This window comes from Silurus aristotelis (assembly GCF_946808225.1).
Source record: "Silurus aristotelis genome assembly, chromosome: 23".
In the NCBI taxonomy this organism is placed as follows: domain Eukaryota; kingdom Metazoa; phylum Chordata; class Actinopteri; order Siluriformes; family Siluridae; genus Silurus; species Silurus aristotelis.
The window spans coordinates 14,501,282-14,513,559 of NC_139596.1; the positions used below are offsets into that span (position 1 = coordinate 14,501,282).

The 12,278-nt window shown below is 37.3% G+C and overlaps 3 protein-coding genes across 3 annotated transcripts; all 3 read right to left on the reverse strand.

Moving 5' to 3' along the window:
• Nucleotides 1–1,020: 1,020 nt before the first annotated feature.
• brd3os (BRD3 opposite strand) lies at nucleotides 1,021–2,674 on the reverse strand. Its single transcript, XM_083527531.1, has one exon. The coding sequence runs from the start codon at nucleotides 2,250–2,252 to the stop codon at nucleotides 2,007–2,009; it is 246 nt and encodes an 81-aa protein (XP_083383657.1). The 5' UTR covers nucleotides 2,253–2,674; the 3' UTR covers nucleotides 1,021–2,006.
• A 906-nt stretch (nucleotides 2,675–3,580) lies between these two features.
• Nucleotides 3,581–6,368, reverse strand: edf1 (endothelial differentiation-related factor 1). The gene is made up of 5 exons (XM_083527610.1): nucleotides 5,977–6,368; nucleotides 5,680–5,731; nucleotides 4,766–4,926; nucleotides 4,046–4,139; nucleotides 3,581–3,939 (listed from the first exon to the last, which is right to left on the reverse strand). The coding sequence occupies exons 1-5, from the start codon at nucleotides 6,049–6,051 to the stop codon at nucleotides 3,878–3,880; spliced, it is 444 nt and encodes a 147-aa protein (XP_083383736.1). The 5' UTR covers nucleotides 6,052–6,368; the 3' UTR covers nucleotides 3,581–3,877.
• A 2,469-nt stretch (nucleotides 6,369–8,837) lies between these two features.
• plpp7a (phospholipid phosphatase 7a (inactive)) lies at nucleotides 8,838–11,895 on the reverse strand. The gene is made up of 2 exons (XM_083527706.1): nucleotides 10,981–11,895; nucleotides 8,838–10,028 (listed from the first exon to the last, which is right to left on the reverse strand). The coding sequence occupies exons 1-2, from the start codon at nucleotides 11,453–11,455 to the stop codon at nucleotides 9,640–9,642; spliced, it is 864 nt and encodes a 287-aa protein (XP_083383832.1). The 5' UTR covers nucleotides 11,456–11,895; the 3' UTR covers nucleotides 8,838–9,639.
• Between the last annotated feature and the right edge of the window lie 383 nt (nucleotides 11,896–12,278).

The window sequence follows — 12,278 nt, forward strand, 5'->3', positions numbered from 1 at the left end:
TGTTTTAACTACATTATACATTCTCAATAATGGGTTTGTTTTTATACATTATTTGAACATACTCGATTTTTATTTTATTTTTATTTCACTAATGATATATTTCAGTAATGATATACCCAATGTGTTTTTTTTTTTTTTTTTCCTGCAGCTTCTGGAATGCATTATATTAATCACCACTGTCTTTGGTTGACCAGTTTATTCTTAAAAAAAAAAAAATAATAATAATTTATTTATTTTGGAAGCATAATTGGCTGTCTGAGTGGAAACTCCGATATCCGTGAAGAGCCCATATTAAACAGTCTGGTATGTACTGTTCCTCTTTGGCGAACTCTCAAATCCAGGACGCTTGCTCCCATGTGGAATACTAGCAGTATGGTCTAGTACTAGTACTGGTCCTCATGGCTGTGTCCCCGAACTTAAGAAGACACTCGTCTCATTTGCCTGTAAAAACTCAGTGTTCACTTCAGCAGGTTATGTTTGGTCATTTCCAAAGTATTACACTAATGACTTTTTTTTTTTTTTTTTTTTTTGTGAATAGATTTTTTTTTTTATGACCATCTCTTTTGGAGTACTGTATTAAATGCTTTGAGTGGTACTTCAGTGCTGAACCGGGATTGTCGGTATATTTTCTTGCCAAGTTTTTGAACCGATACAACTCGTACAAAAACGACCGTCATAGACATCGTGTCCTTTGTAAAAAAAAAAAATATATATATACATATATATATATATATATATATATATATATATATATATATATATATATATATATATATATGTATATATATATTTTTTTTACAAAGGACACAATGTCTATGACGGTCGTTTTTGTACGAGTTGTATCGGTAAAAAAAATGCATGCATATATATATATATATATATATATGCATGCATTTATATGCATTTATTATGCATGCATATATAATGCATTTATATATATATATATATATATATATATATATATATATATATATATATATATATATATATATATATATATATATATATATACACACACACACACACAATTAATGAAACTGTTCAGGAAAGAGCCATGTTTTTTTTCCTTTTCGCAGCTCAGATGTTGAAACACTGATACCAAGACACAGGAAGTGAATTTCTTCAGGTCTTCAGAACTTTTTTCCCTCCCTGTCATTGTGCTCTGAGTGTGTTCCTTTTCTCTCTTCCACTAAACAAAACAAAACAAAAAAAATAGATTTCTAAAAGATGTCAGCAACCATAAAAAGGCTTAAATATAAATCTATAAGTTATATGATAACATATGTATATGTATATTCACAAATATTAGTTCATGCTTTGGGTATAAATAGGTTATATTTTAGTTCTTTTTTTTTTTTTTTTTATGAGTGAAATCCTTTTGTGTATTGCATGTTAATTTACAGTATATTTCGTAATTTTTTTTCTCTCAAAACTGTTTATAACATGTACGAGCCACTCTGGAAGTAAAAGCGATAAATATTAGTCGAGCTGAACGTTACGAGATGCCAGTTAAAGCAGGGTTCGAGCTGCTGGGAAACAGACTGGTGCAGAAACTAAACTGATTCCTAAATTGGACTGTGGGCCCCTTGGATTTTTTTTTTTTATTATTATTATTTTATTTTATTTGTAAATAAACCACAAGTAAAAAAAAACAAACAAAACAAAGCCGTGTCTGATTAGTTATTAGTTGCTTTTTTGTGCATGTTGTGATTGTGAAAATACTGAATACATGTATATATATATACACGGTTGTGTGTGTGTGTGTGTGTGTGTGTGTGTGTGTGTGTGTGTGTGTGTGTGTGTATACATTTTACAATGTATACCTATACAATTTAAATAGGTATACATTTTCAGGCTTTTGTGTTTCCAGTTATTAAACCCAATGTTTTGTATGACAGCTGAGAGTCTCAGAACTGTTATCGCCCTGCAAATAAGCAGCTATATATATCTATATCAGGAACCGCGATATGAATGAATATCGGTCTCTGTGCACATCAGGACTGCTGTTACATGACAGAACAGATGCGGGAACCGCTGTCAGGCTGCCGGACTGTGTTTTTGTCCCGCACTACCACCGCCTGGTTGCCGTACTGACTGTACCAGGTGCTGCGGCTGCGCTGCAGGTAGTTGGTCGGGGTTCTCTCCAGCTCTTGCTGCTGCTGCTGCCAAATGAGCAGCGATGTATCCTTGTACCGAAGACGAGCGAAACCCTCCGACATGGCCTTCTCGGCCAGAGGGAATCTCTCCGCCATGATGCCCGCTGGTGAGGAGGGAATGTCGGATCAGGGCTCAGGGGCCACTGTGGGACATGTCAGAGCCTCTCGACTCGATCTCGCCTTCTTATCAAGCGTGCATGCTTCGAAATCGAGCAGCTGGAAAAGGAAAAGCTCTCACACACACACACACACACACCGTGTTACAGGAATCCCCGAGTTACGTGTTTGTTTATCCGCTTAGCATCCGCGAAAGTCCATACAATCAATCTGAAATTGCACGTTTTATCCAGGTAGATCTGCTTCTGCATGATGCATGTAGTGATCCCGAGATGATGCTTTTATTCATCGTGTTTCTTTATTAAATATCCGGAAAACCGGTGAAGAAAAACAGTAAAGCAACGCAAAAGCGCTACCTGTGGCAACAGCGTCCCTCTCAAATTTGGGTCCGCCTGAAACATCGAGTCGGAACCATAGCTCTTGAAATTTATACTGATAATTTTTTTTTGCACCAACTCGTGCGTATTCCTACTTTTTTTTTTTTTTTTTTTTTTTAACAAACTTATATTCATACTATTTATATTATATTTATACTTTACTTGATATTCATCCTAACTGGAACACTTTCGCTTAACAATATTCAATTATTTGATACACATTCGAAGTTGCTCACTGTATTTTGTCCGGGTTTCAGGAACAATGCACGGATTATTAATCGATATTTACTAAATTAATTGCGTTATAGATATACACATTATTCACAGATATTTAGTGTTAATTGTATTTGTTTCCGATATTAATAGTACTTTGTTACGCCGTTAAAATGTCCATGTTTGTGTGCTCTCGAACACGCATGCGCAGAACGACACGGTATGTCTCGTTTGTAGGATTGTTCAATACAAGTCGTTTAATCGGATAAAATGATATATTTACACAAGTTTACATCTGATTGAGGTGTTCAAATTATGATTTTCTATTATGTTAAGCCTGCAGTAAAATGATCTTTGAAATTTTAGGCTGAAGTGTTTGTTGTATTATACTAGTGTACTAAAATACTCCAAATAAATGTGACAAATATCAAAATATATAGAAAATACGTTGTCGTTTTATGGCATGTGCACTATAGAATTTGCATTTAAAAAAAACTCCTGCATATGTGAAACAACCATTTTAAACCAAACTGCATCAATTAAGTACTGATTCATGTATGCCAATATATATATATATATATATATATATATATATATATATATATATATATATATATATATATATATATATATATATATATATATATATATATATTTTTTTTTTTTTTTTTTTTTTTTACATTTTTAAAAGGTTCAACAAATTTTCACTCATATGGATTTAAATCAAATGGCAAACTTTATTGAAACTTTTTTTTTTATTATGCAAATGTACACAACAGGAAACAGTTCAGCCCATTCAAACTGAAGGAAAAGAAAGAGCAGTATTATTTAAGCAAACATGCTTTAATTTCATAACATTGTCATTAATCTGACATTTGGTCCACCACTAAAATAAGCGTTTTATTACCATTTTAAAGGGAATTAATGACGCAGCAGCATGTGGAAATGGACTGTAAGGCCAGAATAGTGAGAGGGATTCTGCATGCTGAGTGGTGGATTTCGAGGATTTTTTGCTCATTTCTTCAGGGGGGCTGGATCGAGGGGCTGCCCAATCTCCCTTCCACGCAGTTTAAGTCCTGCAAATCAGCAGAATTTAAGGGAAACATCTCTTCTTGAGACAAATGCTAAATATATTATTATATATATATAAAATAAAATACAATCAGAAGGGTGAAATCTCACCAATAGCTCTCTCGATCTTTCCCATTACTTGATTATTGGGGATGGCCTTTCCCGATTCGTAGTCGGCAATAACCTGTGGCTTCTCGTTAATTTTCTAAAGGGGAAAACAATAATAATAATGAGAAAAAAAAAAAAACGCAGCATCTGTGTCATTCCTATCAGCAATGCACAAATAACTTCAGTAAAAGTTTTCCTTTTACAATTCCACTTGAGTAAAAGCACAAAAATATGCATCCATAAGAATGACATTTCAATGATCTACATTAGATTATAACGATTATAACATTTTAAAGAAATGTTTCGATTGGACTTTTACGCCGTGGAAAGTCTTGGTAAGGACAGTAGGATCATGGCTGTGGTTTTAGACAATGCAATTGATCAAATTCGCTTCAAATTAGTGAGGACCGGCGTGTTTTTTTATAAAGTGCAGTGCTGTAAGATATTTCTCACGTAAATGTAGTAAAGATCCCCCAAAACTATTATATGAAAAATTTATTTTAGTTAAAAAAAAGAACGTCACTATTGTCCACACCGCTGATCTCTTATCATGATGTACATATGATCAACAAGTCAAATTATATCCTGATTAATGATTAACTCGCACCACCAAAAAAAATAAACAAAAAAAAAAAAATAGAAAAGAAAATACATCCTTGTTGCTTTGTTTTGTGAACTACTTCCTGAAAACCGTGCCCGATTTTATACACCTCGTGGACTCACCGTGGCCAGGTCCTTCTGTGTTAAGCCTTTGTTTTGCCGGCCCTGTTGCATGACTTTGCCCACTCCCAGAGCCACTCGATCGTGATGAAGCTCTTCTGTTTCTCTGTCCAGTTTGGCCGTGTTCTTAGTTACAACATGCTGTTTATTCTGACCTGCTGACCCTACAGGGAAGAGCAACACACAATAAAGCAAAGACGTCACACACACACACACACAATAAAAAGCTAATATTCAACAGACAGCAAGGAAAAGTGTGTACAGGAGACAGATTTCCAACTCCAACAGCACAAGAAAACAGATCAAAACACATCAAAAACACAAATACTTAATGTTTTCAAGCCAAATATCGCTAAACGTACACTTTCCCATAGCTGAAAAAGAAAATCGTAAAAAGTTAAATTTTTTTTACTTCTGTGTACATTTTTTTTTAAAAGAGATTGAACAATTATACAGAAATCTGATTGGCTGTTAGTCTCATCTGTAGTTGTAATACAGCGAATTATATTATAAGAAAAAAAAGAACACCACCACGGAAACCGACAAACAAAAACATTTCCAAAGTGCTGCGTAAGCATATTCGATGAGCTTCAGAAGCAGCGTTACGTGGACGCGAGAAAAATCGAGAAATGTTGAAAATTATTTTCGCATATTCAATTTTCGACTTTTACTCGTTAAATACTTTGTTTTGTTTTTTTTGTCCACCACTGCGGAAACCCTGAACAAATGTCTTGGCGTTTTCCTAAAAAAATATATAAAAAAATAAATACATTGCTTCTCGACTCTGTAAAAGGGTCATGACGTCATAACCACAACCAACAAGGGCATGACTTTGTTTATGACGTCATCACCAGACTCCTGCGGCCGTGCACGCGGACGACAAACGGAAGTCCGGGGGGGGGGAGAAAAAGTCTTACACTTCTTTGTGGTCTCCACTTCATGTCCTCGTCTTTGGGCTTGAATCACCGCCTGCAAACAAACATTTCATCACACACATGCACGCGCTCCATGTTAGCTCGGCTAGTTCACTGGCTGAACACCACAAAAAAGTCGCACACTGCTAATCTTTTGTCTTTTTTTCCCAAACGACTAAACAATACTCTCTGTATAAAAATCTAATAAAATATATATAAATAATAACAGTGTGATGTCCATTTTCTGACCCAATCACCGCACTGAGTCTTCAGCTCTTACGTAAACGTTAGCATAGGAACCTGTTTGGATTTGGCCTGCGACGCGGATCCTTTCTTCCTCAGCACGGTCACCGTGTCCCAGTCGCTCTCGGCCATTTTTTTCGAAGATTCTTTGGTTTTTGGATCGAACTTGATCTCTAACAGATAACAAAACGCCCAACTCTTGCTGAAAAACTACTCCTTTAGAGTAGGAGTTCACGTCTCGCTTCACGCTGCAAACCGGAAGTGCGAAACCTGCGTCACAGTGCACGCAAATCAAGCTGAAACTCAAATCGGCTTTTTTTCTTCCTTTCTTTCTTTTTTTATTTTATTTACCTCAATTTTAATGTCATTGTGAACGTTTAATAGCTCTTCTTTGTATTTAATAAAAAAAATAATAAATTGCGTGTACAGGCTGCGTCCCAAATCCCCCTAGCACACTATCATCGCTATTAGGGATGGGTCAATTCGATATGAAGACTAGTATTGTCGATATCGATATCGATACCAATATCTATACCAAATCTTTGATTTTTTTAATTAATTTTTTTTTTTTTTACATTTTATAGTCTGTGTTTGCCTGGCTTTTTTTTTTTTTTTTTTTTTTTTTTTTTAATAAATTTAACACAGATATCATCAATCGAGCAACTTTTTAACAAAATAATCAGTCAAACAACGCATGTTTAAATTGCCACATAAATTTTTTTTACACATTGCTTTTAATTTATAGGTTTCCATAAACAAACAAAACATTTTGAGATCTTTTTGAGCTTTCTGAAGATTCTCCTAGGGCAGAAAACGTTTGTGTACAGGCTTTATAAAACCTTTTCTTTTTGTGAGATTTTATAGTTTGTATTGGCCTGAAATTCTTTAGTTTCATTTATGTCCGAAAAAAAAAAGAAAAACTACGAACATTAATAATCAAGCTAATTTTTTACAAAATATAATCAGTCACACAAATCAAATTAATATATTCAAACCAATTCTGCATTGAAGTTTATGACTTTTATGTAAAAATTCTTATTATCGAGCAAAAAATGTAACAAAATATAATCAGTCATGCAAACCTTTTTTATTTTTTTTTATTTTCACTATATATATATATTTATTTATTTCATTCTTACTAATTGATAGGTTTCTTTGAAGGAAAAAAAGAACGTTGAGACTTTTTAGATCAATTTACTAGAAATAAAATTCTTTCAGAAGCTACAGATACACAGTGAACCAAATATAAAACACAGTAAAAACAATTCCAGGTAGAATCAGTGCTTGATTTGGGAATTTTTAATCCGGGACCCCTCATAAGGCATTAGCTACCGCCTTGACTAAGATTTCCTAAGGTCCCCAAGATTATATGAATTACACAACAACTGGGGACCCTCCATAAGACTTGACTCAATTCGAGCACTGGGTAGAATCCATATGTTATTGTGGGAATCAATCATATCGATACAAAAGAGTATCAAAAGAATGCATTAGAATTGGTCCATGACATATGACCATTTTACATTCTGCACACTAGTATTTTTCTTAAGATTTTCTTTGCATATATAGCTTTCCTACTAAACAGCTTACTGGTTATTTTCTTCCTTTAGACCTCTGTAACACCTAGCGCAACCTGTGCATTGTATGGCCAATAGGAAGCTATTGCATGGTGTCTTTTTCTCTCTGGGTTTGTACAAGGATTAAGCTAGATAATAGATCACAAAGCCTGCGCAATGAAACACACCCTGTGTTCAAAAAAGGCCTGCTAGCTATTCTTTAAAACAATAAAGCCCAGTATGAGTTTGCTTTTCCTAGGCTTCATCATTTACACATAACTTACACTGTTGGATTTCATCAAACTGACAGCAAAACTATTACAAAATATAGAGCAGTTTATCTAAAGGAAGTCTAAATGATTGTTTTTTTATTCTTCACAAATATAAAGCTTGCTCCGCAGATAAGTTGTTACCACCCCAAATTGGTTATTTTACAATAACCACTCATCCCAAAGTGTTTTATTCCTCTTACATTCCAATGTATTGAAATGCATAAAAGAAAGACACTGGGCAAAGTTGATTTCTGTGATCAGTTATGTTATGGCAGCTGTTTTTATTCTCCAAACCTGAAGAAATATGCAGCTATTCAGCTTGTCTGTGATCAAGATTCTTCTATGGAAGTACTTGTACGTAAACACGCCAGCCTCCTTAATGTAAATGTTTCCATACAGAAAAAAACAGTAAATTTCAGCATATACAACGATAACATTAAATATAAACCTATGATTTAAATGAGGTTGAATGATATATTATACACCTACTGAACAGACTGGAGAACTCAAAAGCATGTTGCTTTAAATGTTACCTTTAAGAACCTTTTCAATCAGTGTTTTTTAATTCTTTGCGTAATTTTGTTTGAGCTACAGCTTTTTTCCGTCGTCTTCTTCTTTTCCCCCTCACTACTCCCACCAATGAGACGGTTTACTGTCTCTGACAGTGTACTGAATACTGCTCGTGATATTCTCCAGCCAGTTGTGTACTGGTTGAAAGAACATGGAGTGAGGACTGGTATTTATAGCCTGCTGAGTCAGAGTTCAGCACCACAACTGTTACCTGATAACTGTTATGGAGAGGAAATGGAGTGACAAAGACAGCTGTGAAATCTTCAGCACTGCTACAAAAGTTGGTGTCCTTCACCTAAACATAGGAGACACGCTTTCTGCTTTTCAATGGGTCCAGGGCAATGTGAATGAATAATAAGGAAGTGTTGTGATAATAACATTGTGACAATTTTGCATTGTTGAATATTGCTTTGGCTTTTTTATTACTGAATTAAATAAATTAAATGTATATATTTTTAAACTAGGTGGTGTCGTCCCAAATACACGTTCGGACCCCATAAAAGAACAGCAAACGATAACATGCAGATAGTTGCATCCCGAACTTTATTCAAAAAGACAATGAATGTATAATTAGTTATACTGGAACAATGCACCGTCATTTTTTTTTTCCTTTCTGGATTTTGATTTTCTATCAAACATTTTTTTTTTATACGTAGGTTAATAAGGTAACAATATAAAGGCAATCTTTCTCTCTCTCTTTCTCTCACTCTCTCTTTCTCTCACACTAGAACCCACATCAACATACAACTCAAATGTTCACAATAATCCTTGCATGTATATTCACAGATTCGATCACATACACACGTGTATATACAGTAAAATACTGTAGTCCCCCACCCGACCCCCCGACAGCATGCTCTTTTCCTTTTCCCTCAAATATTTGTGCTAAAATGGGATCCAATTCCAAATAAAAAGATTTTATGACACAGTATATTGCTGTTGCAAAAAGTCCCTGAGCAAACATTCTCTCACTCAGAACAGCAACAACACAAACAGAAAAAAAAAAAAAGACGCAAAGCGATTCATCGCATCCATCGCACATGGATGTTTTTTTGTCTTATAACCATGCAAAACTGTAGAATTCATTGCATGGACGTTGCTATGTTTATTTCGTATTATCCAGGGTGTGTGCATCCCTGCTGCCTCCCACGTATCAGGTCTGTATAGCTCTGCAGGAAAGAAAATGTTTAAAATCGAGTTGCAAAACTACTTTAGAGACTCTCCAAATATGCACAAAGGCTTTATCACTATAACTCTGCAGTATGGGCACTGGGCCAGCAGATTTTAGCCTGATTAAAAGCCTGCAGGTAATCGCACACTGATTAATACAAGGGGCTCCAGTTTAGTGTCCCAATCGAGATCAAAGCCTGACATGTGCTGGACGACAACCACACCGTCTCCACCAGACTGTAGTGGAGAAATCCTAAAGCAAAGCCACATCCTACGTCGGTGAGGTGGTGGCGACCCAGCAGCACACGTGACATACCCACCAGCACGGCCCACAGCACAAGCAAAATGCGCAAAGGAACTGCAAGGACCAAGTGCGCCAACAAGAACTTAGACACCATGACTGCCCGGCTCGCGTGGGCTGCTGGGAAGGAATAGATGTCCATGGCCAGGTAGTCAAGGAAACTGGGTGACATCTCCCAGGGTCCTTTGCGTTTCACTAACTTCTGCATTCCTGCCACAGTCATCACATCCAATAAGAGAGCTGGAAATGGAAAAAAGAAAGGAGAAAAAGTTGTACATATTGATTATTACATGTACAGACACCACAGACGAGAATTACATTTCAAAACAATGCGCAGTATCCTAATGAAGGAAATTGTACTAAATAGAACATTAGACCATGTGTCGGGTTGAGAAATGAGCACAATATACGAAGGGAAGGGTTACATGAGTCTCTCTCTCCTTCTGTCCCTTCTATATTCCCATATCTACTGACCTACAAACCTAACAGCATCTTCAAAACCTCCTCGATCATGTATGGTTAAAACAGTCTTGTTTTTTTTTGTTGTTGTTGTTGTTGTTGATGCTTTTGTGATTACGATGGAATGATGTGACCAATACAAACAGATACCACACAAATTGATCTCCACTAAGTTGGTGCTTAGTCTAGTGGTGTTCAGAACATAATGCAGAATTAAAGCAATTAAGTAAAGCCACGAATAGGCCAATATTTATTCATTCATTCATCCATCCATCCATCTTTGCTAACTCTGCAGTTAGATGCATCAAATTGATGTTCATTGCTGATTCGATTATTTCCCTTTTGGTGAATCGAATTGTTTGGTTGGATATATTGGATGCATGATGCAAAGTGGACATCCAGACCTCAGTTCATGGTTTTAACAGAGTAAAGCATGAATTTTAGTGCATTTCATCTAGACACAAGAATCAAAAGTGGGTTACAGATGGTGCACTTGTTTACCAAGAGTGTAGCTGTTGCATTAAAGATGTCCAATTTCGTTCACAGCAAACCCCCCCAACACACACACACACACACACACACACACACACACACACACACACACACACACACACACACACACACACACACACACACAGGTGCTGAAATGATTCGATTATTCCGTTTGCATTTATTTGAGCACTGCAGGTCTTCATTTAGCACTGTGGGTTTATACTTTATGGTCCAAACTCACCAAGCAGCAAGTTGACCAAAACCTCCTGGCCAGCCAGTGTGTTGCTCCTCGTGAGGCACACCAGTGTGCCGACGATCCACGGGATGCCGTGGCCGGTGAGCGCGAGCAGCTTGACCATGGAGCGCGCGTTGCCGCACGACGACGTCGCGTGCGCGCACACGCCGAACCGTTTCGACATGCAGATGTCGATGGCCAGCAGCGAGTTCATCGCGATGCCCTTGAAGGATGGGTTGAGCTGCATGCAGTCCTCCTCCGGGAGCTCCTTCTTGTCCTTGCCGACGCCTTCGCCCGGCTCCGGCTGCGCGCCGTCCGCGGCACTGGAGTGCGCGTGCTGCGGCGCCTTGTGCGACGGCCTGCGCGCGCGAGCCTCGGCGCTCGCGCTGCCCCGCAGCGGCTGCTGGAGGGACATGAATTCCGCCCTGTTCATCGCGTTGTTCCGATCTCTAGTCCTGCATCTAGTCTGGCTCGTAGGCATTTTTCCCCCCTCTTTTCGATATCAGGCCAGGATTTTTAGCTCAGAATCCAGAATTTGTTTTGTCTGCTTGTCTGGATAATTTGTGCAGCGTGGCCTGGTAATCGGTCCACCATGTCCATGCCCAGATCGTGTGTTGTAACTCTTGCGGCTTCTATATCAGTCTATACCTATAAATAGACACGCCAACTGACTGGCTTCATGAAATGCACCCACGGTGCTCACAGCCAGTGCAGGGTGTTTTACAATGTACACCACCAAGCTCTCTCTCTCTCTCTCTCTCTCTCTCTCTCTCTCTCTCTCTCTCTTTCTCTCTTTCTGTGTGCATTCATAATAAAGACATCTGTGCACGTGGCTTCTAACGGGTTCAACAGTCCAAAGCAGTATTCTGACTTGTGTTGACTTCCAACATTTCAATACAATCCGATACACATGCACTGAAAACATGTGGTCAGAAATCACATGACTTTATGACCAAGATGTCACATTTAAGCGTGGGGCAGGAGGGAAATGGTATTTTATGGCAACAGATTTTATCCCCCAAAAAAATTTCATTGCATGGAGAGCATGCATGATGCTTTATATCCATTAAAAAAAACATTTATCTTTGCATTATTAGGCGTCTTTAACATATCAGTGTATTCACAGCAATGTGTGATTCGAAGCAGCATCATTAAAGCATCAGTGAACACAATGCACTTTGCTCTTAACTTCTAAGGAAGTGATTTGTCAAGAGTAATAAACATGTCAGATGAATTGATGGTCAGGACTTGAGGTGGTTTCCGTATTAGAGGGTCGTGAACATTACAAAAGCTTGGACCATAAA

Bases quoted from the DNA above. Each gene is read 5' to 3' on its own strand.
- brd3os (XM_083527531.1), bottom strand. From the start codon at position 2,252: ATGGCGGAGAGATTCCCTCTGGCCGAGAAGGCCATGTCGGAGGGTTTC.
- edf1 (XM_083527610.1), bottom strand. From the start codon at position 6,051: ATGGCCGAGAGCGACTGGGACACGGTGACCGTGCTGAGGAAGAAAGGA. The intron at 5,732-5,976 runs GTTCCTATGCTA...GTTTGTTTGCAG, and splicing joins CGCAGGCCAAATCCAAACAG to GCGGTGATTCAAGCCCAAAG. The intron at 3,940-4,045 runs GTGAGATTTCAC...GCTGATTTGCAG, and splicing joins AAAGATCGAGAGAGCTATTG to GACTTAAACTGCGTGGAAGG.
- plpp7a (XM_083527706.1), bottom strand. From the start codon at position 11,455: ATGCCTACGAGCCAGACTAGATGCAGGACTAGAGATCGGAACAACGCG. The intron at 10,029-10,980 runs GTGAGTTTGGAC...TTCCATTTCCAG, and splicing joins TTTGGTCAACTTGCTGCTTG to CTCTCTTATTGGATGTGATG.